Consider the following 27,251-nt stretch of genomic DNA (forward strand, 5'->3'; position numbering starts at 1 on the left):
GGGACAATAGTGGAGGTTCAACTCTAATTCTTAGTCGATTAAAGTTCACTGTAGCTGTCATTTACAAAGTTTTGCTCAGACCACAGGCAACAGCGCAGTGCAGCACGTTTTCCAGAAAGTGCCGCAAAGTCACAGCTGCAAACACCAGAGGTCCACTTCAGAAAGTGGATGAAGAACACTTGGGGAGAGTCAGTGGGACAGGTACGGCTCCTCATCGCTATCTTTTCCTTCTATAAAGGAAAGCTGCAGCCTGAAACTAAGAGTGCTCTATATGGGGGAGGGTGTTGGAGCACTGATGAGAAGCATATGCTGTCTGCTTGTGTGTAATTACCCCAATCACCTCACAACCCCCCCCCCCACCCCCTCCATCCATGTCTCTGGAAAACCCTCACAGAACCCAGTTCAGCCAGAGGAGGAGGAGGAGGAGGAGGAGGGGGGTTTAATGTGCCCTGCCTCTGGGGACCTTGTAAACTTCCAAGATTGCTCAGAAGCCCTGGTGGCTGACAAAAAGGGGATGACAGCGCTGTCAGTGTTTTACAGACGTTCAACAACAACAACAACAACAACCACCACCACCACGACAGAGGAGGAGGAGGAACTTGAAAGCCTTCGCTGTGAGGAAGAATATTAAAACTACGCATCATCGCAGAGACACCCTTAAAATCCACGTTCAAACGACAAAGCATGGACGCAGAAGTCACGAGGCCCGGCCTTACCTGATCATGGTCTGCTCCGGGGCAACCGTGATGAAAAGCTGGGAGTTGATGGACACGGCGACGTCTGTGTTTCGCTTAAAAGCCCCAGAAGGCCTCCGACCGTCTGTGACCGGCTCTTATCCGTCACACTGGAGTCTGCTCCTGCCTCAGACCCCAATACGAGTGCCGGAAAAGAAGAAGAAAATGCTTAATCATCATCCAAACTGAGGCCATATTTATGCAAATCAACAACAGTGTGATTTATTCTAATAATAAAAACAAGTTCCAGCTTCTTAAATGTTATTATTTTACAGTTTCTTTGTGGCATATTTTATGGACCAAATGTTTAGAAAACAGTAAAAGCCTGAGTTCTGTTTGGCATTTAATGATTTTACCTTCATAAACTTCGCAGATATTGGCCCCGTGTCAATCACCACTGACCCACGGAAGTTCCAGCAGGATCTGCAAGAGCTGTTTGTGCAGGTGGGAACCACAACATTATTGCATGCGAGGAAACAACGTATGGCTCATGTGACAATTGCCTACATTCGGAACAGAAAAGAGTTTGATAATAATGCTTTAAAACACGTACGTGTAATATTTGATGGTGAGTTTATCGCTGTGTGAAAACGTCCGATTCTGCCACGCAGGGTGGCGGCGACTGCCCTGAGATGAGCATCGGAGCCATAAAGAAAGCTCTGGAGGTTTCCCTGCCTGGATCCTTCATCTACGTCTTCACCGACGCCAGGGCCAAGGACTACCGCCTGAAACGAGACGTCCTGCAGCTGGTGCAGCTCCGTCAGTCTCAGGTACAGACCCGGGAACGTATACACAGTTGTGGGGGTGCCTCACTGATAAGAGCCAGAGACGAGCCGCCTTTTATTTTATCAGTGCCGTGTAAACACGGTACAATAAACATCGTCTGCAAGCAATTTGTTACATTAGCAAGTATCTGATGTTATCAGGGTTGGAAATAGTTTTCGAGTGTATTTGCATTTATCACACGCAGCATTTTAACTGAATGCAGTGGCCTGCTGTGAGAGATCTACATTCCAATGAGGTTCCCCCGATGGTCAGAGTTTCTTGGTCTCCAGCGTGACAATGAGCATTAGTGTCACTTTGGAGCCAAATGAAAGTGAGTCTGTGGAATAAGCAAACACTGCAAAGTAGTAATCCCGCCCCTTCCCCCTTTTTGTTCCCAGGTGGTGTTTGTGTTGACTGGGGACTGCGGGGACCGTTCTCAGCCTGGCTACAGGGCGTACGAGGAGATCGCTGCCACCTCCTCGGGACAAATCTTTCACCTGGACAAGCAGCAGGTCAACGAGGTGAGAGCACAACAACATGCTTTCATGAAATCCACTCGAGCTGAGACAATTAATCGATTAATCGGTTCAAAGCTTTTTTTTTATGATTTAAACGAGATTTCCGATTGTTTAAGCTTCTTTAAATGTGAGTATTTTCTTCATTTCTTTGCTCTGGATAACAAAGAAATCAAGACATTTGAGAACATCATCATCTCCAGGTTTGACAAACACCATTTTTAATCGACAGATTAATCCATTATGAAAATAATCCTGCGTTGCAGCTCTCACATCCACCCTACAGTTCGATTTAACGGTGTGTTTGAATATGAAAAAGGGTTGAATTCCCCTACAACTGAGAGCAGCAGGATCCGAGATGTGAAAACAGAAATTTCATTTCGTGTAATCATACGATTTCAGAGCTGATATTAAGCTTCCTGGTCATACGATACGGACGAGTAGCCCCGTTCATAACGGAAGCGGCGTGTAACAGAAGCCCCCGTCTGAACAAGCCAAAGACAGCGGGGCTTCGCTTCCCGGGCAGACGTAAAAGAAGCCAGAGTTTCCTCTGGAAGAGACACTGGTATCCTGCATGTCAACACAGGAGGAGATGGAACAGCTCTGAACACTGGTGGCCCACTAAACCTCTGAACCCAGATATATGTGTGTGTGTGTGTGTGTGTGTGTTCTTGTACGTCTGTCTTTGTGAGGATCAAAAAACTTAGGGAGTGAGGACATTTTGGCTGGTCCTCGCATTCTGTGAAACCACTTTTGAGGGTTGGACTTGTGTGTTCCTGTCAAGTCATGCTTGCATTATAGCTAAACAAACGGCGCCTGTGTGCGGGGCAGCCCTGTTCATCAGCACTCTATTATCACACCAGCTGTTTGAATGTCTTTTTTTTCTTCTTTTTTGTATCGCGTTATAAAGGGAACAGGAGACCAAACTCGCTCTAGCCCTCACACCTCAGCCCCAGACGGCTTTGTGCTAAAGCAGCCGAGAGTGTTACTCCTACGGTATTATGCCAGTCATCCTTGTGCGGTGCGCTTTTGAGAAAACAACACAGATCCCTCCCATCTATTAAAACACCAGACGTGCTACTGATCTAACCTTAAAAAGCGGTTTGATATAAAGTACGGCCAAATCAAATACACACTCGGTGTCTTTTCTGTGGTCCCGAGAGGGAGAGCGGAGAGAAAACAGACCGCTTATTTCACCGTCTAATCCCAGGATATGATCTGTCATGGCTTTCCCCCGTCCAAAGCAGCTGCCCAGTGGAGTTAACTCCAAGGCCTCGAACAACAGCTCATTGTGAGCGCGACACATCACACATTCTTTACACCCTTATATATACATGTATATACAGATATGTGTATATATACACATATATGTGTATATATCTATATATATACACACATATGTACATATATACAGATATGTGTATATATACACGTATATATGTGTATATATCTATATATATACACATATGTACATATATACAGATATGTGTATATATACACGTATATATCTATATATATACACATATGTACATATATACAGATATGTGTATATATACAGATATGTGTATATATACACGTATATATCTATATATATACACATATGTACATATATACAGATATGTGTATATATACACGTATATATCTATATATATACACATATGTACATATATACAGATATGTGTATATATACACGTATATATGTGTATATATCTATATATATACACATATGTACATATATACAGATATGTGTATATATCTATATATATACACATATGTACATATATACAGATATGTGTATATATACACATATATATCTATATATATACACATATGTACATATATACAGATGTGTATATATACACATATATATGTGTATATATCTATATATGTACATATATACAGATATGTGTATATATACACATATATATAGATATGTGTATATATCTATATATATACACATATGTACATATATACAGATATGTGTATATATACACGTATATATACATATATGTATGTATACACACGTATATATACATATATACATACATATATGTACATATATGTACATATATACACATATACACGTATATATATACACACATATATATGTATGTATGTACATATATGTGTATATATAATCTGTAGCCTGAAGTGCTGATCAGAAACAAAGGCTGTGATGTTTGAGTTAGTGCTTCGGGGTCCAGGGTCAATATTCAAGCTTTTTGCAAAACCATGCAGCTCAGGTAAAGTCTCATATTCACATCCATACATACCAAAATAATACATCAATAGAGCAAAAGTTGGGTTTTGTGATAGCATTTTTGGCAGCGACTCAGTGCATTTAGGCATGTGGACGTGGTTAAGACGAGCTGCTGGAGTTCTAACTGAGCACGACTTCGACTGTAACATGGGGGTTGGTGCCAGACTGGCTGGTCCACCGGGACTTATTAAATTTCTACATCATATTTTGCATACTATGAAGCCGGAGAGCCATTTGTTGCGAGAGAGAAAAAAAAAACTGTTGCCATTTCAAGTATTTTCCAAGCAATTCAAAATCCCAAGCACCTGAAAAAGCGCAACATGAAAATCCAATCACTTCCAAGGATTTCAAGCACCCACATGAACCCTTGGCGCTTTAAGAAAACGAAATGGAGACGTGGGGGTCTGCTCTTCAGTAAACCTCTTCAGTCGCTCCGTGCTCTCCCACCTGCTCATACGCTCAGCTCGAGGGCCTTGAAGAGTCATTTGTGACGCTGCCCGTATGGTTTCCTCATCATGGGGAAGCAGAAGTGAGTTAAGAGGCTGGTAATGGTTGTCAGACATAAAATGAAACACAGGTAACATGTATCTCCAGTGCATTAAAAGTAAAAGGCACTGTCCGTACCGTAACAGGTGTGGCCGAGCTCCCACAGAGAAGGACCAGGACATCCATCTGACACTGATTTGGTGCAAAAAAACCTCAACTTGTAGTGAGGTTTGATCACCTGCTTGTGGTTAAAGTGTTTAAACCAGGGCAAGCACTAAGCCGACCTCTGCTCATTGGGAGTTCTGGAGTCAAGCTGTTCTGCTCAACCACAGCGTGTCCACCTAAGGTGATGAACCTGCACAATAGACGGGGAGAAAGCCATTACCCCGGCTCTCACTTCTTTCTGGCCCATTTGTCATTCTTCTAAAAATAGCAGAGGGTGGAGGTGGGGGATTGGGGTCCTTCCTGCTCTTTCCCGTAAGCCCGTTCAACTAAGACGCGCAGGATGAGGTTTCATTGCTTTCATGAGGTCTCTGAATTCCCTGTGGCTGAAATGGGGAGCGGCTGCGGAGCTCAGTGTGCGCTCAAAGACCCAGATCCACTTCCTTTTATCTGGGGTCTAAGGGGCAGAGCGATGCCCACTCATCTCCACGCTCTTATTTGAAAAGGTAGACACTGTCCCGGGGCAGATGTAGGTCAGTTCTTAGCAGTTTCCTGCTCTGCTGGGGATAGCTGCACATGTGGCAGACATTACAGCTGTTTCCAGTTGTAAAAAAAAAAAACCAGCGAGGAGAACCAGCTGCTGTCAGCACCCAGTAGACCTGAGATACAAAAGCCTGGGCCTGATAATTAAATTATCAAAGACTTTCCTTGTTTCATTTCTTTCATAAAGTGTCCTCAAATGTTTTTGACCGCCGGGTCCACTGTTTTCAGTTTGTTTCGCCGCAGACAGCCGCGGCTTCTTCATGCCTCTCCATACGAAGTCAACGCCGATACGATACACAGCAGTTGCTTGTTAAGCGTTGGTTAGATGGAAGACATTGGGTCCATTGTGGCCACTGAAGTGAGTCTCTGTGAAACACCAACAGCTTTGGCTGCTTCTGTTTTCACTTTGAAACGAAGGAAAGGAAAACTGTGTTTCTAGTTAATAACATGATGAGGGTAATACTCGGAAGGTCAAGCACCTGTCAAAACTGAAATTCTATAGTGTCGGCGATGCCTCTGGAGAGCTGCCGAGGCACACTGCCATGAGACTGTTATATATAATCAAACTGTTTTGGACGGAGGGTAATCTTTTCTCCGAGTGGCGGCAGAGTGTCTTCTTAAAGGAACCTTAAAGCAGAAGATAGCCGTTGTACTGCGTCACCGTCTCGATCTCATTCTGGCAACTTAACTGCTTTAGCAGAAAGGTGGGAAACAGCAAACCGATTAGTCAGACAATACAGTGGAATCAATTTTAAGAGCATTTCCCAAACAACAGCACATCCCACGTTCACCGCTGCTTTCTTCTTTAATCCTTATGATTCATGAAAGCTGTGTTGCAGGATGATGGGGGGGGGCTCTTGTGGGAATACGCGCTTAAGAGTGCAGAAAACTGTATGTTATCAGTTTGACAGTTGAGCTGTTTCACTCTTCCTTTGTCGAGGCGTAATCCCCACTGAGGAATACTTTAACGATGAAAGAATAGTTTGAAGACAAAGAGCAGCCTTCTGCTCAGGCAGGCAACGGTGGCTGGGACGTTCAGGGAGAGGCCTTAACTGAATCCTCTCTGTCTTTCCAAGTTGAGGTGCAATCCGTCAACGTTTGTGCTTAACAGGGTTCCAACCTCATCCACCAGCAAAACTCTTCTTCTCTCCTGCTCCCAGGTTTTAAAATGGGTGGAGGAGACGATCCAGGCCATGAAGGTCCACCTGCTGTCCTCCAACCATGACAGTGCCCAAGAGAACAAGTGGGAAGTGCCCTTTGACCCCAGCCTCAGAGAGGTCACTGTGTCACTAAGTGGACCAGCACCACAAATTGAGCTCACCGATCCCTTTGGTAAATAAAATTTGTGTTTTCCCCATCTCTCCATATTTATTTAAAGTTCACGTTACAGTTTAACATTCTTTTGTTTTTTGTTCTCTTCTTAGGTCGTGTAGTCAGTGAGGAGCAGGGTCTGAAAGAACTGTTGAATATTCCCAACTCTGCTCGTATTATCAACCTGAAGTTTCCCAGACCTGGAGCCTGGAAACTGAAGGTACTCGATATATTACTTTGACTATTTAACGATCCCCATCAGACCCGATATTTTCATCCATAGAACTTTTCACCTTGGATATTAAAATGCGTCCTGGATACAGCTCCTATGACCACATTAAAAAAGGAGCTACTAATTCAAATGGTCAGACAACGTCAGACGAGAAGGTGGCCTCTTATTCGTTCTGAAGACAGATAGCTCTCATGCAGTTCACAAGTGTCCTCAAACCACCTTCAAATAGAGTCTCTGTGATCAGATCAGGACACACTGAAAGTGTTCATACCTCAAGCAGATCACTCCAGGGTGGATGTGAATACCAGGTCTGAACGGGGTCTACGAGAGTTCCTCAGTCGATCACTATTGTTTTTCTTCTGAAGGCAAGTTGCAGTGGGCGTCACACTCTGAGGGTCACTGGAGTCAGCAGTCTCGACTTCCGTGCGGGCTTCTCCAGCATACCTGTGTCTGAGTTCAACCACACTAGGGAACGGCCAGTAAAAGGTGCCAGACGCGCTTCCTTTCGCCTCTCGAGTCATATTTCACCAAGAATTTATGAAGAAAATGACATCACGGTGATCATATTTGTCTCCCCCAGGACTACCAGCCCATGTTTTGCTGAAATGCACCGGCCTGAAGCCTCCAGGTCAACTGAGCCACGCGGAGCTGATGTCAGGCTCTGGCCGCTCTCTGCGCACAATCCCAGTTCCTTTGCCCTCTGACCTCGGACAACAAGGACTGTGGAGTCTCCCAGAGTTCCGCACCCCCTCCCAGAGCTTCTTCATCAAGGTGACAGGCAAAGACGAGGAGGGCTACCGCTTCCAGAGACTGTCCAGCGTCTCCTACACCAACATTGTTCCAGGCAAGACATCCCATCAAAGCCACTCCAGAGTGTCTCTCACACCTCATCAATCTCTCCAATGGCCTTTAACCTTTGTTTCCTCTCCTCTTCACGTTATAGATCCCCCAGCTGTGAGAATGCCTGATGTGGTGAAGGGTTACTACATGCAGCCCGCTGTGATAAGCTGCTCGGTGGAGAGTGATGTGCCCTACAGGCTGAGATTTAGCAGAAGTGGGATTACCCTGGGAGAGGAGAGGGTCTACCAGTGAGTGTTTGGCTCACACTTGTTTTCTTGCCCATTACATCTTGTATATATTACACTAATCAGGTCACGGTATGAGCACATCTGTAGAGCATTAGTGGTTCTCGTCTTTCCATTTTCAGAAAATGACATGATTGTGTCCATTTAGAGCGTGTGTGAGTGCTGAATGTTGGTTCTGGTCGCCAGTGTGTATACAGAAGCTAAGGAACCAAACATGTCTTTGTGTCAGGAATTCCGCCATCGCATCGTGGGAGATTGCTCACGTCGCGGCCGAGGATGAAGGCCTGTATGAGTGCATCGCACAAAGCAGTGCGGGTCAGGGACGGGCCTTAACCCAGGTGACTGTTAGAGGTACGTCCCACCAATAGGTTACAGTCCCAGCAAAGCTTTGAAATCAGTTCCAACCATTTTAATCGCACGGATAAAACAACATGAATCAAAGCAGGCACTCTATAAACATGTTGTACTCAAAGTTAAACCATATCTACAATGTTTGTTCACTGCTGATAACACCAGATGTTTACACTCAAACAGAACCTCCTCCAGTCCTGAAGGCAGCCGTGAACGTGACATCCTCTGTGGGTGGTGTCGCTGTGCTCTCCTGCCAGGTGGAAGGTTCCATGCGCCACAACTTGACCTGGCTCAGAGCGGGTCGTACCATCCAGGCCCGCACGGGCAGAGTGAGGTTGCTGCCAAACTCGTCCCTGCAGGTGAACGGAGTGCAGAGTCAGGACGCCGGGGAGTATCGCTGTGTGGCCACCAACGCCCAGGGAGACGGCAGCATTACAGTGTGGCTTTTTGTCCCAGGTACGGTGGAACGATAACCTGCAGGCCATCTGCTCAAACACTCAACGCACCAAGGGCCTTCATGGCTCCTCTGCAGCACCCGTCATCTGTTTTCCATTACTGGCTGAACCTCCTCGCAGATTCAGCTACTTCCTCATCAGAAAATGTTTCTCTTCATTTAAACAATATCTAAATGAGTGTCAGAAAAGGAGCGTTGGGTAATCTCATTGTCGCAACACATCGCGACGTCTTGAACACTCGATGGGGAAGTTGTAAATGACGTCACGCGGGACTGACGAGACCCTGAGTCATTGTCATTATTTTTTGCCTCTGTTTGACTCCATTTGTAGAGGCTCCCTCTGTGGTAGTTCACCCACAGAGCCAGGCTTTCTCCCGAGGGGATGAGATCCGCCTCGTCTGCTCGGCGTCCGGTTCCCCCCCTCCCCAGCTCTTCTGGAGCCATGGAAACATGTTCCTCACCAAACGGCCGAGGTAAGGGAACCTGCGGCCCACTCGGCACCTCTGACACAGAGAAGTCAGGGAGTCGTTATATTCCACTTCAACGACATCAACTTCCACATCTTGTTTGCATCACTTTTGCACATTTACATCTAAATGTTTTTCCCCCCAAACCACAAGTATGTTGTTTGCCTACATATTCAAAAGATGTCTCATGATACTGAAGGACAGCAGAGGGATTTAGAGGTGAACTCCTGAATGTATAATGTTATAGGTTAAGCCAAAACCAGCATGGCGTCCTGACCATAAGAGCGGCTCTCCCAGAGGACGCTGGGAACTACACATGTCTGGCAAGCAATGAGGCTGGGACCGCCTCTCAATCGGTGTCACTGACCTTTGTAGGTAAGTCAAAATCTAAAATAGGGTCATTTATAGGGTGTCTTTGCATACAAGTTTGTCCTAAAGGAGACAATAAAGGCTTACTTTTGGCATTCACATTGAATTACTGCTGCAACTGTGTGGCCACATGCCGCCCCATCTCACACTGCGGGATACATCTCCCCGTGCTTTGTGAGCACTGACAACTGTAAGCCTGAATTTTCAGTCAGAGCTGTCAGTTTGTGGTTGACAGAAACTTTAAACACTGATGCACTATGGCAGCCTTCTTCCTGGGGTGCACTGGTATTAAATGCACACATTTGAGTGTCATTTTTAACAACGTCAATCTGTCAAGACAGCGAGAGCCTTGTGGAATAGAAAATCCCTGCTCTCTGCCTCCTCCAAAAGCATATATCCTCCATTTACACAGAGAGCCTGTATTGTAATCATAGTTTCAATGTTTGCTCGTTCAAGTCCACATGTCATTTGTGATATATCGACATATAGCTGCACTGCATGAAAAGCTGGTAGATTTCCATGTTATAAAATAGGAATTCTGACTAAGTTTATCTTAACCTTTCATTTATTTATCACCAGAGTTGCCAAGGATAACGGTGTCACAGCAGGTTGTGCTTGTTTCTGTCGGCGGTGACGCGACTCTAGAGTGCCAAGCCTCAGGCGTTCCCCCTCCCCTGATCCACTGGTTCAAAGGTAAGTTCGGGTCAAAGAGAGTGTGTACGTTAACAGGGACTGTGGGAATGAACATGCTCGAGGAAATGTGGGTTTGTTTTGTCTGCGTTTTCAGGCGAGCTCGAGGTGGGCTCGGCTCCTTTCGTTGAACAGGATGTTCACCACGGGACCTTGCACATCCGAGGGATTCAGGAGGTGGACGCCGGTCAGTACAGATGTGTGGCCAGCAGCTCTGCTGGAACATCTGCTGGTACAGTCACTCTGCAGGTTGGAGGTGAGACCACGCCAAAGCTTATTTTTTTGCTTGAATATACACAAAGGAAAATTCATCTCCTATAAATGTTCCCCTTCACAGCGAGCCCATTGTTCTCTGAGGAACCGGTTGACGTGGCGGCTAATGTTGGGGAGAACGTCACCCTCCCCTGTGTTGCCCGAGGTTTCCCGCAGCCGACAGTGTCCTGGCGCAGGCAGGACGGCAGACAGATTCTTACAAGGACAAGTGGTCACAGTAGAACAAAGCAGCTGGAGAACGGCCACCTTTTAATCCAGAGTGAGTAATCCGTGAAATAAATGTCACAACAAAGGGGTTCCTTCTGCAAAAACATTAAATATCCACCCTGCAAAAAAAGCACTGCTTCCTCCTTGTGAAGGACTGATATTAATCGTTATTCAAGAGCTGGTTGTCGTCCATTTGTCCTTCATTTTGAGATGGTAATCTTATCAGGAACAAGGGACTTCTGCAATGTCTAACTAATCCTGACTGCTGAACCTTATCCTCTCCGTGCTCCTGAGACTAAATGTTTATACAGTGCATAATATTATATTACAGACTAACGGACATAGCTGCATGCACTGCTTCTGTCAGTGCTTCCAGTCGGGGCGGCTGTCTGACCAAATTAGATTAATCTGCAGCACCTGTCATTATATTAGAACATGGATTGGACTAGCCTGATTTCACTTCACTGCATAACGACTCGCCTTTGCCTATGCAAACATCTGCCTGACTATGTGAACATAAGAGCTGAATCATACACAGATCTTCTAACATCTGATCTGCAGGGAAATCACTGAGTGGGGACATGTGTGTCAGCGAGGCGTGCAGCTGAGCCAAACCCATGAATCCCTTTATTTTCTATTTTTAACTCCTAATTATAGCTCAGTCGAGCCAATAATGCCACTTACAATTGAGTCGAGGACTTAACTGCTATTAGCGTGGATTTCTGGAGACAAACTGTTTTGTCAGAGAGTGTGTGAGACGCTGCCTTTTCTCTGATGTGCACAGTGTGTGATGTGCCGCCGTGTTTGTGACTGCAGGTGTTTGGCTGGACGATGAAGGGCTGTACATCTGCGCAGCTACGAACCAGTTTGGAACCAGCACAACCGAGGCCAGAGTTAGTGTCACTGGATTGGGTACGTTTGATTCTCGCATCTTGACCAAAAAAACCTTTTAAAAAACAGTTAAATTGTATGTCAACAATTATACAAATGACAACATCGCCTTTGTATCCTGTTACTCTGAACTATATCTACATAACCTATAAGACCATGTTCAATGAGGTTACTATGTGATACTGATAATTACAACACTATGCATTTGCATTTCATGTAATAATTCTAAGTTGCTTTGCACATGTGATGAACTGTAGCTCCATATAAACAGTTTATATATTCATATATATGTAAACACGAACAAATGTTGATATACAAGATTAAAACAAAATAACTTTTTTTAATGTTACGGTTATGGCTGATTGGTATTCAGTTAAAGTATACATGCAATATACATAATGTACTTATGTGACTTTGTACTTGCTTTCCCTGCAGAACCACCGGTCTTGGCCCACGGCGCCCCAATCATTAGCACAGGTGTCGGTCAGTCCGTCAGTCTTCCCTGCATGCTGCTGGACGGAATTCCCCTCCCAGAAAGACACTGGTCCCAAAATGGAAAACCCGTGAGACAATTATTACTTAAAGGAATGCTTCACCAATTTTCAGTTAGCTTTGTATTACTAGCATAGGGCTAGTATTTTTGAAAAACTGTGCTTCCCAACCTCAGTTTCCCCTGAGTCGAGAAATATCTTCATTTTTTTTGTTACGTGCCCACCAGTGACACTTGGTCCTGTTAGCATAACTGTTAGCAAAGATGGCGGACACTGTTTACATTCTTTTGTTAAGTGCCCACCAGTGACACTTGGTCCTGTTAGCATAACTGTTAGATTTTACATTCTTTGTTATGCCCACCAGTGACATTGGTCCTGGTTAGCAAAGATGGCGGACACTGTTTACATTCTTTTGTTACGTGCCCACCAGTGACATTTGGTCCTGTTAGCATAACTGTTAGCAAAGATGGCGGACACTGTTTACATTCTTTTGCTATGTGCCCACCAGTGACACTTGGTCCTGTTAGCATAACTGTTAGCAAAGATGGCACACTGTTTACATTCTTTGTTACTTTGGTCCTGTTAGCATACGGGCCGTTAGCACGGACACTGTTACATTCTTTTTCGCCCACCAGTGACATTTGGTCCTGTTAGCATAACTGTTAGCAAAGATGGGACACTGTTTACATTCTTTTGCTATGTGCCCACCAGTGACACTTGGTCCTGTTAGCATAACTGTTAGCAAAGATGGACACTGTTTACATTCTTTTACGCCCACCAGTGACAATTGGTCCTGTTAGCATAACTGTTAGCAAAGATGGCGGACACTGTTTACATTCTTTTGTTACGTGCCCACCAGTGACACTTGGTCCTGTTAGCATAACTGTTAGCAAAGATTGCTAACACTTAGCAAAGATGCAAAGGTACAAAGAACAAAGAACAAAGAAAAGAATGAAGATATTTCTCAACTCAGGGGAAACTGAGGTTGAGAAGCACAAATTTTCACAAACACTACCCTTATTCTAGAAATACAAAGCTAAATTAATTAGTTACAAATACATACATACTGGTATGATACAGATAATCGTTTTTCTTCTCCACAGGTTCAGCTCAACGGGAGGATGTTCTTGAGGAGTGACGGCAGTTTGTACATTGAAAGAACAAGCCCAGATGATTCTGGGATGTACGTGTGCACTGCGGTGAATGTAGCCGGCTCTATGAACATCACAGTCACCCTGGAGGTCCACGGTAAGACAGCTTCGCTGCTTCTTCTTCTCCCTCCAAAGAGTCAGATGAGAACATCAGTGCCTCACACAAGCACGAGGATAAAGGCTGCGATAATCACAAAGTTAATGACGAGGTCAAGAAATCATTCTGTTACATAGCTCAATGGAAAAAGCGTCCTTTGTTTACTTATGTTTACATTTTGAGTCGGGGAAAATAAACCCATAAATGCTTCACAGATGCTGCAAGGTCAATCTATTTCCTCTGGTCTTGATATGCGGCCAATTTATTATCTTCTGTTGTAGAAATTCAGAAACACAGCATCATTAACATAATGTCCGTCCATCTTTCGGTTGCAACAGTGCTCAGCAGTCGCTGGCCGTAAGCTCAAGGGTCAAAACAGTTTAGGTAAAGACAGGCAGCCGCGCACAGCTGTTGCTGCACACATGCCAAAGCTGTTTTTCTCTCATTATGTAACTGCACTTTTAGAAAAGAAAAAATCTCATTTAACTCTCAGCAAGAAATGATATACGTCTCAGTACACTTTCTACAGACACTGGCAGGTTTGGGACTTCAGGTATGAACGGCTAGGTGCTGACTCATGAAAAACAATCCGTCACGGAGTTGACCACCTGCTGTCATCATAGTGAGAGGGTTCATTTACTGCGAGGACTTGATGAAAGGGTGATTTTTGTTCATAGGCTCGTAATGACAGACGGGCCCAGATTATGGTCAGGTTTGAAATGAAGAAAATGCCTGAAGCGCCGACGCTGCCGGCTGCCTGAGGCCGGGCGTTAATGCTGTGAGCCTGCTTCTGCTTTGTGACCAACAGTGCCCCCCGAGATCAACGCCGGTCCGTACCACTACATCGCCAACGAAGGCGTAGACACCACGCTGTCTTGTGAGGCCACTGGCATTCCAAAGCCAAAAGTTGCCTGGTCCAAGGTACGTTGTCAGTCTCTTTAATGATTTTAAATGATCTTATTTTTGGCTACGCTTGCGCACGGCTAATTGGCTGCTTCTAATTCCCAACGACATCATCTGGAAAGCAACGTTTGGCAGCAGGTGCTTGAAATTTATCGTTTTTCAACGTTTTAGCGTATAAATATTTGCGGAAACGACGGCATCTGTAACGCACAAAGGCTGAGAACAATGTCCAGTCCTTGAGCCAAAGCATTCGTCAGTGAGCGATTAAAGTAATCGCCCTGAGAATAACAATAATGATGATAATAATGGCAAAGACAATGTTATTCATTCTCATGTAATAATAATGCGTCCTCCGAGGAATAACTACTTAAAAGCTTTAGTGTGTTGCTTTTAAATGTGAGCGAACGTCTGCTGCATTCAAACCTTTGTCGGATGAGTTCACACAATGCTGATTAAGCCTTTTTAGCTCCACATGACTCCCTGTGTTTCTTCGTATAGGTGGTTTTTTATTATTATTTTGGGTCTGTGCTGACACTGATTAAAATTGAGACAGCTGGGAACTCATCCCTCCGAGGAAAGAGAACTTTAGGTCAACGATTAACCTCGGGTTCCCTGAAACAAGAGTGAGGTCGTAAGGAGGACGGAGAGTTGTCCTTTTCAGTGAGACTCTAAAAGACTCTTTGTGTGGCATTCAACCTCGTTACCATCAAAATCACATTATTTGAAGGGTGAAATCCTATTAATAACAATCAATTATGATTTGGTTCCATTTCCTTGTGAATCACTACATTTTATTTACATATTATTGGCAGCGTTTCTCTCTCTGGTCTTATGTTTCTCTGATGAGGTAAAAAAAAAGAAAGAAAACACCACAAACACTTACAGTCGCAATGAAGACGTGATTAATGTGAGAAGGAAGGCTGTAACCATGGCGACGTAACCATATTGCTGCCGACGGTGAGAAATCACACTATGGTTTATGATGCCTTATAAATCTGTTGAACATCTTTCTTTCAGCACCCTGTGAAAAAAAGAGAAGAAAGAAAAAGGAGTGTGTCATGAGATGAAAATCTGAAAAGATATATTCAGTCAGGCCTTTAGATCACATGACGTTAACTCAAACAGTCATTTACACAGGGTGAATGTCGGTATTGTCGTCATTAAAAGCAGCGCTGCGGATGAAAAGCATACCATAGTAACCACCCTAAAACATTACATTGTGTTCCTGAGAGAAGTCATTGTGCTCATTCATATTTCATGGCCGACTGAGGCAGATCTTTTTTTCTTTCTTGCTTTTCCCAAACCTTTCATCGAGGTTGTCTGGAGTGGAGTAAATGTATTTCCCTGACAGAGAAAAGTGAATCTGTGAAAGCTATTCTCTGTTTAAAGCGGCAGCGGCTTTCATTCTTTTGTGCATGTAACATCGATGCATTAAAAGGTCAGGCTGTAGAACTCCAAACTGAACTCGGTTTTATTTTGTATCTGGTCGTGTGTGCTGCTGCTGCTGCTCCAGGGCAGGCAGCCTCTCCACAGGGAGCGCTCCTCTGTGCAGTCGGACCCCGATGGACACCTCCGCATCCCCCACCCCACCACTGACGATGCAGGCATCTACATCTGCACGGCGACCAGTCCTGTGGGCTACGCCAGCCGAGAGATCCAGCTCAGCGTCAACAGTGAGTACATTAAACATCTGGACGACAGTTTATGTAACGGCGTCTGGCCTCTGTTTACAGGTGACCTCCGGAGTCAAACATTTCCTGATACTTTTAATAGCCTCGGTGGGTTTCTCACAACTTGCTTCCCTCTTCCCTAGCCCTGCCCAAGATAGCGGGTGTGAGTGGCCATGACCAAACGGTGAAGATGACGGCAGAGGTGGGAACGGAGGTTGTTCTCTCATGTGAGGCCCAGGGGAGTCCGTCTCCACTGGTGACGTGGAGCAGAAACGGGCATCCCATCCCCCCCGTCACAGCTGGGTAAGAGGAAGCCCTTACCTCACTCCCGACAATGACGCAGTAAAATGAGCTAACAACGGACTCTCACTGTGCCTGAGCTCACGTCTGACTCAGCGTTTACAAGACTGGAGCCACAGCTGGCTGCCAGTTAGGGCCCCTGCTAATGTCTGGGGTTTGTTTGGTGATGCTTTTGCGAAGGGCACTTTGGCAGAGATGGCCCTGTGTGCGCGCTGAGCTCGGGAGGAACATCTGGCTCCCCCCGTGGTTCACTGATTCCCAGCTTTCATGTGCGGTCACTGTGGGTGCAGACGGGCTGGCTGGATGGAGGTGCAGAGCAGGATGGATGACAGACACACTCGCCGGAGCAGACACCAGACAGGAGGACAGATTTGGGGAGATAGAAGTGAGGCTGAGGGAGGTTTAAAAACATTAAAGCTCTGGTGACTCTGATACAGTAATCCTTGTGTGGAGGCAGAGAAAAGGAGAAGCTGGGGTTGGAGTGTGGCGGGGGGTGGGGGGGGTTGCCAGGAAGAGGGGAGGAAAAGGCAGTGACAGAGGAAGAGATACAAGCCTTGTGTCTGCGCGATGTTCACGTTCCCTGGGGTGCGTCAGCAGTAAAACAACATGCTGACTCTTTACTCGTCCTGTCTGATGAGAACAACACATCTCTGTGAACAACCCCCACAACAGTCTGAGCTTTGCATATGTGCAGGATGGGCGGAAGCAGGGACGCTGCTGCTCTCCAGCTACACTCTGTGGGTCAGAGGAAATGACCGGGGGGGGGTAAAGGGCTGTTGAAATAACTGGAATCAGTGGGTGGTAAGATTTCGTTGGGTCAATGAGGAGTTGATTCTTGACCTCACCCTGATGGGACCCATTCGTCAGACTGTGTACACAGATGACTTGACACCAATGTGAGGAGTGAGGGGGGTGGGGGGCGGGGTTTACGTTCCGTGTGCTTGTGTCAGTCGTCGCCGTGGTACCGCGGAGGATCGGCGCAGTCGTTGAGTTCCGGCGTTAAACGACGCTGCCTCGCCCCGAGACAAGACTGTTTAAGGAAGTGGGGGAGCGCCGCTGCACCATATGTGCTGCTGAAAGAGAGAGAGAGAGAGCCCTTTGTGCTCCCCGACTCATTCCCACTTACACAAACATTGTTAGAATTCAGTTACTTAGCAGACACGCGCTTATCCGAGGAATCGCAGAGTTGTGTGTTTATATTCGTACGTGATGCATCGATGGAGCTGGATAACCTCGCGCGTAGCTCGGGTTACCTTTGAAATTTTCTGACCTACATTTAACTGCCGTCAACCTTTTGATTTCCAAATGATTTGTAGTTCCTGACCCCTGAGTGATAAAACACCGGTAGTTTCTGCTAATATCATGGTTCCCAACAGGGTGGAATGCATTGATTTTTGTGAGCCCATGACCTCATTCCATGGTGACGTCACGGGGTCAAACGCTGACGACCCTTTGCGCTGTAATTACCGCCGATAATAGTCATTGAGAAAGTAGAAACTGGGGAGATTTGAAGGCCGTGGCTGAGGTCCAGGCTCTACTTCTGTTAACATAACAGAATCGACAGAATCGCCAATCTACGTTGCTTTAAACCAATCAAATGGAATATAAAACTCCCGTAATCGCGTCATAAAACACAACGGGCCGCTCGTTTCCCGTTCTTTTGACAAATCATGTCATTTCATGTGTCCGCGAACCACTTACTTTAAATTAACGAGCCCATGCAGCAGCGCCGTCCTGGAAAATTCTGTTCACAGGAAAAATTTTCAGAAACTCATCATCAGCTAGAAATAGGAACTGAAATACAACCTGCATTTAGTTGAAAGACCTTCAGTTTCACAACAGTTAAGTAAATGTCCATTAGTGATTAGTATTTTCTGGATAATTCCATAAACAACGGGCTGTCTCTGTATATATTTGACTCTTTATACACAATCATACAGATCTCTACTGTAAGTAGGACACTGGGGGGAAAGACGTTCCAGAACAGGAACACAGCAGCTGTACTTCAGTTACTCATCCACTGTGTGACCCCTAACCCCTCCCCCTCAGGTTCACGGTTCTGCCCTCAGGCTCTCTGAAGATCACCGACGTGCGCCTGATTGACAGTAAACTGTACACCTGCACGGCCGAAAACCCGGCAGGCAACGTGTCCGTCAGCTACAAGCTACACATTCAAGGTAAACCCTCTCCAAACGGCAGTCTTCAAAAGGTTAACGTTGCTCGATTCTGCATCACCGCGATCATGTGTTTAGTATCTGAGATAAGCACGTTACAGATGTGGTGAGGGATGTTTTCACATTTGTTTTCTGTCCTCAGCTAAACCCAGGATTCAGCCAGCACCCTCCCTCCTGAAGGCCCTGGTTGGCCAGACAGTGACTCTACCTTGTGTGGTCCAGGGGGAGCCGAGCCCGGAGGTCACTTGGTTTCATAATGGACTTCCTGTCGGGGTCGCCGCCACGCCCCTCAGGATCCAGCAGGTCAACGTCGACGACCGGGGCACCTACCAGTGTGTGGCCAAGAACAGCGCCGGACAGGAGACGCTGGAGATCGAGCTGGAAATTCTTGGTGAATATCCACGGTTTTCCTTTAAAGAAAAAGCAAAAACAGGGAATATTATTCTTATTTAGAAGAAGGAGAACAGGCAAAGGAAAGAAGTAATGCAACACTACGGATGCCAACTGCTGTAGTGCACCACAAACTAGCAAAAATTTGGGATTCTGCAGGGCTCCATTCTTGGTCCATTTCTGTTTATGTCATACATTAACCCATTTAATTGATACTTCAGACTTACAAAGCTCTTTACGCTTCTTCATCTGCCGCTGATTCTTTACCTTTTCATCATTTTGAAATCTTTACAATCCAATAATTGTATGCCTCCTGTAATTATCTTTATTAATTACTTACTGCCTGTCTGGCTTTACATGCATATACTGATTGTATAATGGCATACTTTTTTTTTCACGGGAAGGTCTCTCCTCACAAACCTAGATTTCTTACCGACACTGAAATGTTTATTTAATTTATATCAACTGCGTTTACACTTTGAATCGGCACTTTAACGTCTTTATCTCCTCACAGAGGCCCCATTCTTTGCCGAGCCTGGAGATGCCGTCATGGAGAAAGTAGCGAACAGCAAGGTCATCATCCCCTGTCCCGCTGAAGGTAGGAGACGATTTTGGACACGAGTCAACCTCGGACAACATCTTGTGTTCGAAAACAGAATGAGTGTGAGGTTTTATCTGTAAGTTTCTATGACAAACTTTCACTTTGACTGCAAGGCAGATATGTGGCCTGTATTTATGCACCATCAAAGGAATGTTTTCGCTGTTACTGTAGACCTTGAACGGGGAAGAAACATTCTTGCCATCTTCAAAGGTGCTGCCTTTTTTTTTTTTTTTGATCTTTTTTGATCTTAGCACCCAGAGACACGCTGTTGTCTACTTTAACATCTCTGTGCAAACAGGGTGGCATAGCGTCCTGGAGGGATGTTGAGAACATGCTGTTTTACCAAAACACAGTTAAGTGTTTGTGTATGTTTGCACATGCACTGATTGATACTTACACAAAGAACCCATGCACACAGGTAATGTTTGTGTGGGGCTTTGCCATGGTAACAAGCCCGAATCCCCAAATAAGGGGGAAGACGGTGTCTTAACAGCTGGAACATCGGTCTGCCTGCTGCCTCCGTGAGCCACATCTGCTTTCCTGTGTGTCAGGGCCTGCTGGGAGAGGAATCCTAATTACAGGCTGCTGCTGCTGCTGCTGCTGCTGCTGCAGATAAAGGACAGAGATGTCTGAGGTACCATGAAGCACAGGAAGTGGAGGAATGAAGCCACACAAGCCCTCCCCTCTTTCCAGCCACGTCATAGCAGCCTGTAGCAGACCTCAGAAGAGGTCACACACACCACAGCTCGGCACTAGTGACACCAGAGACCCCCTGTCATTCAGCTGTATGTGGGAGAAAAAGCGCAGTTAAAGCTGCCAGAATGATATTAATTCACCAACACCGCGGCGCATTTGTAAGAGGTCATTATTCGAGAAACCCACGCGAGGAAGCGATCACCTCCCACTTTTGTGCCCCTGCTAATGAGCACTGTGCGCAGCCTCATCAGATCATCTGTATCCATTACCTACCTGCAATGAGATCATGGTTTTCTGCATTCTTGTGGTTAGTGTTTGTCGGTTTTTAACGTCCCTACCTCGTCCTCGGTGTTTAAGTATGCAACACCTCTGCAAACAGACACAGTCGTGGACTGTTGTGCTCTTTAATTACAGCCTGTTTTTCTTTGTCCTTGCGCTGCCACCCACACCTTGCCCCCCCCCTCATTCCACTGTAACTCTTCTGGACCATTTCCACCCAGTAAATGCACAGGCTCAGTGCCTTTGAACTGCTTGTTCAGCCACTTCTCACCGTTCAAGACTCTCACTTCAATAAATCTTGACGATCGCACTTTAAATCTTACGTTCAACATATCCCCAACATACTGTGTATTACTTTTTTATGCGACTCCGACCTTGAAATCTTGTGCTTGCGGGCTACAAGGACTCTAACCATTTTGGCATGGCCTCCCCTGCTGTCCCGCTGTCCAACAGATAAATGTGGAGCTGGCTTTTTTTTCTATTCTGGGCTGTCTGCCATTAAATTGTCCTGGAGGGAAGCTGAGAGATGGAAGTAACTTTTCTGTCAGATGTGATCGATAAAACTCCTTAAAAACTCACTCGGACCCATTTCTGGGTACTGTCCCCGGGTTCCTGCAGGTTCACCTCGCCCCAAAGTGCGCTGGTTCAAGAATGGCCTGGAGATACACGCGGAACAATCGGAGTTCTCCATGGCCAGGGATGGAGCGCTTGTAATTAGCACAGCATCTGCCAGCCACAGCGGGGACTTCAAGTGCATGGCAACCAACGAGGCGGGCACCGTGGAGAGGAAGACGAGGCTGAAAGTGAACGGTGAGAATGCTCGGTTGTGTTGGCGCGGCACAGTGCGGTGAAGCAGAACAACAGAACTCATCCTCCCTTCTCTCGTGTCATTTCAGTTCCCCCAGAGATCCAAGATGACAACCAGCCACTGAACCTCACAGTCACCCTGAAGCAGCCTCTCACTCTGGGCTGTGACGCTTTTGGGATCCCCTCCCCGACGATCACCTGGACTAAAGACGGTCATCCTGTGAGCTGAATTCACATTTACAGTAATCCTGTACAGTATATATCCTGTTGATATCCAGCTACATCATGCCACCAAGTGGCTATGGTTGTAATTACAACGCACTGAACTGATGTGTGCATGTCTAGGTGAAAAGTCCGGGCGTTTATCTGCAGAATGCAAACAGGCTTCTCAGAATCTACAGAGTCCAGCCGGATCATTCAGGACAGTTTGCCTGCACGGCTGAGAACTCGGCGGGAGAGGCCAGAAGAGAGTACAACATCGTGGTGCAAGGTGAGCTCGCACACAGAACTTTCTGTCTGATGTTCAGGAGACGAGAGTAAGACGGATTACCACAGGTATTACACATTTAAAAGGGATACTTTTCTTGTTATCAACGCACTTAAAATGTCCTGGAATGACAGTCTAGAGCTGGGGTGTCACATTCAAATGACCTGAGGGGTCAAGAAGGGGGAAACACAACTGTTCACTAGTGTGTGGGTAATATGAGCCAAAAATGACATCACAATATTCTATCAGGATGTCGTAATAAAGATATTCAAAAGGATATTTCACGACATGCCCTTCGGTATAATGACATATTTATGATGCAACATAAACTGACGATCAAAAACAGAAATTAATCTAAAATTAAGTCAGTAATCACATGCAACTGTAATTTAATGATGAAGGCAATACAATTACTGTGATAATAACAACCGCATGTCTTATTACTGTTATAAAAGCAAATATGTTTGTATTAAATTGTGTTTAAACACATTAGACACATTAGAGCTTCTGATTATATTGTACTGCTCATTGTAACGTGCATTCTGAGTTTGTCACCTACCCAAAATCTATTGAGCCAAACCACTGACGTCAATGCTCACATGTTTATTATTGATTAACTGATTTCCTGCTGTTATCCAGATGTTTTTTCTCCTCTTGCAGCAGCGATACTGAACTTAAATCGATCATCATGTCATTTAGGACAAGCAAAGCCTGAAATGTTCTTCTGCCCTTCTCTTCTTCTCCACTCAGCTCCTCCGGTGATTTCAGGAACGTCCCGACTCCAGGAGTTGACGGTGGTCCTGAGCCAGGAGGTGGAGTTTCAGTGCAGAGTTAGTGGGCAGCCACCGCCTAGGGTGGAATGGAGCCGTGATGGAGAGTAAGCATCTCCCCGTTTGTTAAGTGTAGCGTTCAGTGGGCTCCACGGGTCGTTGTTGTTGTTGTTGTTGTAATTTGATCTTCAATTCCTTTTTTTTTTATCTGCAGGGTTCTGTCTCGTATCGGGGATCCCCACGTCGAGTTCCTGGAGGAAGGCCAGGTGTTGAGGGTGAAGTCAGTGAGACTGAGGGACCAGGGGCTTTACCAGTGTCTGGCCAGCAACGATGCAGGGACTCAGATGCGCCAGTTCAGACTCACAGTGCAAGGTCTGTACTTTTCTCCTGGTCTGTGAGCAAACGACTGCATGTAAAATTTCATTTACAGAGACCAAGCTTCCACAGCAGGAGTTCTTTTTACACATATAAAATTCCCTTTGCACTGGCTCGTGGGAACGTGCATCACTGATATACTGAATATAAAATGATCTAAGTTTTACGGTTTGAAAAGCAAAGTCCATGAAGGAGGAGGGAAGTAGCTATGGCTGCAATGATCAACTACTTTAGTTTTACTTTAGAGTGTTTTTTAATAATTAAAACATATAACATTTGCTCCATATAACAAATGAATCATTGAAACTGAATCATTTAAGTTTGTGGATATAACAAGACATAGAGTGAGTGAGTGCAGGTTTGGGAAACCGATTCAACTTTTTCAATATTAATCAAAGAAAAGAATCAATTAAAAAGTGTAAAAATTAAATATATTCTTGTGGAGTTAATTGTCTCAGTCTCTAATTTCTGGTATTCTAAGATTATGCTAAATGTGTTATTTGTTTCAATCCAGATGATAAACTTCGAAAAGGAGGAGTTAATTACTGATTTTTAAATAGTCTATATTATTGCACACTGCCTTCTGTTTGAGACACCCCAGTCTCCTGTGGATTTATTCATGATATGCATGACATTTCAAACATTTCCTCCTCAGCTCCACCGGCCATTAAAGGCCCCAACGAGACCTCCGAGGTGTCGGTGGTGCTAGGATTCCCCACAGTGCTGCCGTGCGATGTCGAGGGCTCGCCCGCACCCAGTATCACCTGGCTGAAGGACAACCAGCCCATCGTGTCCAGTCCCCAGCTGACGTACACCCGCGGTGGGCAGGCACTGCGGCTGGGCTCGGCACAGGGAGACAGCAACGGCCTCTACACCTGCAGGGCCACAAATCCTGCGGGCACCGCCACCAAGCACTACTCTGTCAGTGTTCTGGGTGAGCGACGTCTTCACCGTCATCACATTTTAGGCCTGAGACATAACTTTGAATGATTTTCTGTTTTTACTCCTTTATAAATCAGTTCCGCCGCAGATTGAGAGTCACTCGCCGTCTTTGACATTCGCTGGTCAAGAGGAGAAAGTGCGGGTTAACGGGAGTTTAACTCTCTCCTGCTTGGCGAAAGGTTTCCCCGAGCCAAAGGTTAACTGGTTTAAAGACGGACAGGTTGGTGTTTGGGAATGGTTTGTAAGCAGATTTGTGTTAAGATTCATATTTTGATTGACAGACCCCTACAGGTATACATTGCATAGTGTGCATTTAAGCTATACTATGCGCTTGTGAAGCGATGTTTGGAAAAGTGGTGTGAATTTTTGAAAGTCACCTTTTTAGCACATTTACAGCAATATTTGTTAACTTTTAAATGTAATAAATAGTTAAATCTAAATATTAAATGTTACAACTTAATGTTAAATCTAAATGTACATGTTAAATCTAAATTCTAAATATAAATTCTAGATATAAATCTAAATCTAAATGCTAAATCTAAATCTAAATGTTAAATCTAAATCTTTTGGGTGAAACTAAATATTTAGCTAATATGCAAATTCACACTGCCGGTAACCGGAAGTACCAAAATAAAAGCTTGAGGAAGTCAGTCTGTGTTTATGGACTCAAATAACAAATTAAAACCACCTTAGCAGAGGAAATAAACACTTAAACATACATTATCGCATTAATAACTACCTAAAATAACAAAAAACATGCTCACATTTAATATTTAGATTTAACTATAATATATATTGTTGTATATATGATGCTTTATCTTATTTTCTTTCTAGATTGAGTTTTTTTTATGAACATTTAACACCGTGATGTTTAAGCACCTGGGGCAAATACGACATCAATCTTCTCCGTCTTTAGTCAGTGACGGGAAACTCCCACGCTGGCGTCCAGGAGAGCGGCTATTTCCTCCACATCGACAACGCCCTTCTGTCACACGAGGGCCAGTACACCTGTGTGGTCACCAACTCTGCAGGGGAGGACAAGAAAGACTTTCACGTCACCATTCAGGGTGTGTTCCGTTCAATGTTGACAATATTGATTACTTTTGTGTTTTTTTTGGGAAACAATCGGACTCAAAGTGTGGTTTATCTTCCCAGTTCCTCCCGTCTTCCACCGAGTGACAAACAGAGAAGCAGCCTGGGGTCTGGGACACGAGGATGACAATAACAATGAGGACATGGTCGAGAAGCGGGAGGTGATCCTCGGCCATCCCATCAGCCTGTCCTGTGAGAGTAACGCCATCCCCCCACCAAAACTCAGCTGGTACAAAGATGGAAGAGAACTCACGTCTGTGGATGGCGTGGTGCTACTTCCAGGTCAGGGGAACCCCCCCCCCCGTGTATAAACGTGTAATTGAGGCCTCATATTCATATTTAAATTTGTCCTCGCAGGTGGACAGGCGCTACAAATCACGCGAGTTCAGAGAGAAGATGCTGGGAAGTATACATGTCAGGCCGTCAACGAGGCCGGGGAGGACCACATGCACTTTGAGCTGGAGATTCTGGGTAACCGAGAAGATTCCCATGCAGAATTCACACGGGGACGAAATGAATCGTCACGTCTAAAGCGCTGCGTTTTCTTTCACGTCCTCAGTCCCTCCCGTGATCACAGGAGCATCGGAGGAGTTTATGGAGGCAATGGGAGCGGTGGTCAACAGCACCGTCGTCCTCCACTGCGACGCGACGGGACACCCGGCTCCAAGCGTCTCCTGGCTGCGAGACGGACAGCCGGTGCGCTCGGACTCACAGCACCACATCAGCGAGGACGGGACTCAACTCCAGGTTATTCATCGCCGACTCGTAGACAAACACCGCCACGGTGACACTAAAACACGTACACCTTGATGAATTAAACCCCCAATCTTACATTTCAGCTCCTCAGCGTTCAGGTCACCGACATGGCCGGGTATTTGTGTGTGGCTGAGAACAAGATCGGAACGGTTGAGAAACTGTTTAGTCTGACCGTGCAAGGTGAGAAGAGTTTAAAATAGAAAGGGCTTTACAGGCGTTCTCTGTATATGCCGCCCTCCATTCCCTCCGTCGTCTCTTCCAGTGCCTCCGAAAATGATCGGCAGTAAGGAAGAGAAGGTCAGCGTCATCGAGGGCCACATGGCGTCTCTGCTGTGCGACGTCCAAGCGTATCCTCCTCCAGAGATCACCTGGACCAAAGATGGCCAGGTCCATATGTTCAACACCGGCATCCACGTTCTTCCAGGTCAGTTCTTAACCACACAGTATTTTCCCTTGTCTGGATAAAAGCCCGTCAGAGCATACATTTCACGTCATTCTTTCAAATATTAGGGGGACAGATGCTACAGCTGACACGGGCCAAGCTGGAAGACGCGGGGCAATATGTGTGCACAGCCAGCAACTCAGCAGGCCAAGACCAGAAGAACATTCTCCTCAGTGTTTATGGTGAGATTAAAACACATCTCTATATATATATATATATATATATATATATATATATATATATATATATATATATATATATATATATATATATATATATATATATATGTATATATATATATATATATATATATGTATATATATATATATATATATATATATATGTATATATATATATGTATATATATGTATATATATGTATATATATATATATATATATATATATATATATATATATATATATATATATATATATATATATACACACACACACACAGACACATAAATTAAACTCTCTCCATATGTGCAAACCAACAGTGATGCCCACCCTGAAGCCCCGTCCTGACACCGAGTCAGACCTGGTCACGCCTCAGCTCGGCTCGTCGCTCACCCTGAGCTGCGAAGCCCGTGGCGTTCCCGAGCCCGAGGTCACTTGGTATAAAAATGGGCTGCAACTGTCACCGGGGAACGGACTGGAGGTGAATCGTCACCAGCTGGAGATCGAAGGAGTTCAGGTGAGGAAACATAAAAAGAAAGAAGGAACACGTTTAAGGTTTGGGGGGCAGCTTTTGAAGGGGGTTGCACTTGAATTTGCAAACATATCAAACCTTAAAAAGTACAGACACTGTCAAATGATGTAGTCAGTCCAGGATGTAGGATGGAGGCCAGAATCAGAACAAGCCTGAACCCACTCTGTGTCATCACACTGTCCTAAAATGCTTTGTACAGGCGATTTAGAGACGTGTCCATTCACTAATCTTTGGTTCCTAGATGACAGATGGCGGCACCTACACTTGCAAAGTGTCCAACATGGCCGGACAGGTGGACAGGACGTTCAAAGTGACCGTTCACGG

At 45.2% G+C, this 27,251-nt stretch overlaps 1 protein-coding gene and 2 long non-coding RNA genes across 3 annotated transcripts in view; 1 reads left to right on the forward strand and 2 right to left on the reverse strand.

Annotated features, from left to right (window-relative positions):
- The window catches only part of hmcn2 (hemicentin 2), a 43,013-nt gene that overhangs the window by 647 nt on the left and 15,115 nt on the right, over positions 1 to 27,251 (forward strand). Inside the window, exons 2-41 of the mRNA XM_044026225.1 lie at positions 1,108 to 1,178; positions 1,346 to 1,504; positions 1,898 to 2,020; positions 6,626 to 6,797; positions 6,890 to 6,996; positions 7,374 to 7,494; positions 7,589 to 7,852; positions 7,952 to 8,096; positions 8,323 to 8,444; positions 8,628 to 8,900; positions 9,230 to 9,371; positions 9,613 to 9,740; positions 10,314 to 10,427; positions 10,522 to 10,680; positions 10,762 to 10,956; positions 11,721 to 11,816; positions 12,231 to 12,358; positions 13,390 to 13,534; positions 14,343 to 14,455; positions 15,951 to 16,110; positions 16,251 to 16,410; positions 18,457 to 18,584; positions 18,724 to 18,972; positions 19,486 to 19,569; positions 21,166 to 21,357; positions 21,444 to 21,574; positions 21,700 to 21,844; positions 22,592 to 22,718; positions 22,826 to 22,983; positions 23,642 to 23,920; positions 24,006 to 24,148; positions 24,845 to 24,995; positions 25,084 to 25,302; positions 25,378 to 25,491; positions 25,580 to 25,767; positions 25,860 to 25,956; positions 26,039 to 26,200; positions 26,287 to 26,400; positions 26,716 to 26,912; positions 27,169 to 27,250. Coding sequence (XP_043882160.1) covers positions 1,108 to 1,178; positions 1,346 to 1,504; positions 1,898 to 2,020; positions 6,626 to 6,797; positions 6,890 to 6,996; positions 7,374 to 7,494; positions 7,589 to 7,852; positions 7,952 to 8,096; positions 8,323 to 8,444; positions 8,628 to 8,900; positions 9,230 to 9,371; positions 9,613 to 9,740; positions 10,314 to 10,427; positions 10,522 to 10,680; positions 10,762 to 10,956; positions 11,721 to 11,816; positions 12,231 to 12,358; positions 13,390 to 13,534; positions 14,343 to 14,455; positions 15,951 to 16,110; positions 16,251 to 16,410; positions 18,457 to 18,584; positions 18,724 to 18,972; positions 19,486 to 19,569; positions 21,166 to 21,357; positions 21,444 to 21,574; positions 21,700 to 21,844; positions 22,592 to 22,718; positions 22,826 to 22,983; positions 23,642 to 23,920; positions 24,006 to 24,148; positions 24,845 to 24,995; positions 25,084 to 25,302; positions 25,378 to 25,491; positions 25,580 to 25,767; positions 25,860 to 25,956; positions 26,039 to 26,200; positions 26,287 to 26,400; positions 26,716 to 26,912; positions 27,169 to 27,250 — 6,057 coding nt within the window. The remainder of the gene's footprint in view (positions 1 to 1,107; positions 1,179 to 1,345; positions 1,505 to 1,897; positions 2,021 to 6,625; positions 6,798 to 6,889; positions 6,997 to 7,373; positions 7,495 to 7,588; positions 7,853 to 7,951; positions 8,097 to 8,322; positions 8,445 to 8,627; positions 8,901 to 9,229; positions 9,372 to 9,612; positions 9,741 to 10,313; positions 10,428 to 10,521; positions 10,681 to 10,761; positions 10,957 to 11,720; positions 11,817 to 12,230; positions 12,359 to 13,389; positions 13,535 to 14,342; positions 14,456 to 15,950; positions 16,111 to 16,250; positions 16,411 to 18,456; positions 18,585 to 18,723; positions 18,973 to 19,485; positions 19,570 to 21,165; positions 21,358 to 21,443; positions 21,575 to 21,699; positions 21,845 to 22,591; positions 22,719 to 22,825; positions 22,984 to 23,641; positions 23,921 to 24,005; positions 24,149 to 24,844; positions 24,996 to 25,083; positions 25,303 to 25,377; positions 25,492 to 25,579; positions 25,768 to 25,859; positions 25,957 to 26,038; positions 26,201 to 26,286; positions 26,401 to 26,715; positions 26,913 to 27,168; position 27,251) is intronic.
- On the reverse strand, positions 723 to 1,372 carry LOC122769589. The gene is made up of 3 exons (XR_006360449.1): positions 1,288 to 1,372; positions 1,091 to 1,166; positions 723 to 857 (listed from the first exon to the last, which is right to left on the reverse strand). It is a non-coding gene; the product is annotated as an uncharacterized LOC122769589 (long non-coding RNA).
- LOC122769590 lies at positions 13,469 to 18,874 on the reverse strand. The gene is made up of 3 exons (XR_006360450.1): positions 18,790 to 18,874; positions 15,321 to 15,458; positions 13,469 to 13,618 (listed from the first exon to the last, which is right to left on the reverse strand). It is a non-coding gene; the product is annotated as an uncharacterized LOC122769590 (long non-coding RNA).

This window comes from Solea senegalensis, linkage group LG5 (assembly GCF_019176455.1).
Source record: "Solea senegalensis isolate Sse05_10M linkage group LG5, IFAPA_SoseM_1, whole genome shotgun sequence".
Lineage (NCBI taxonomy): Eukaryota > Metazoa > Chordata > Actinopteri > Pleuronectiformes > Soleidae > Solea > Solea senegalensis.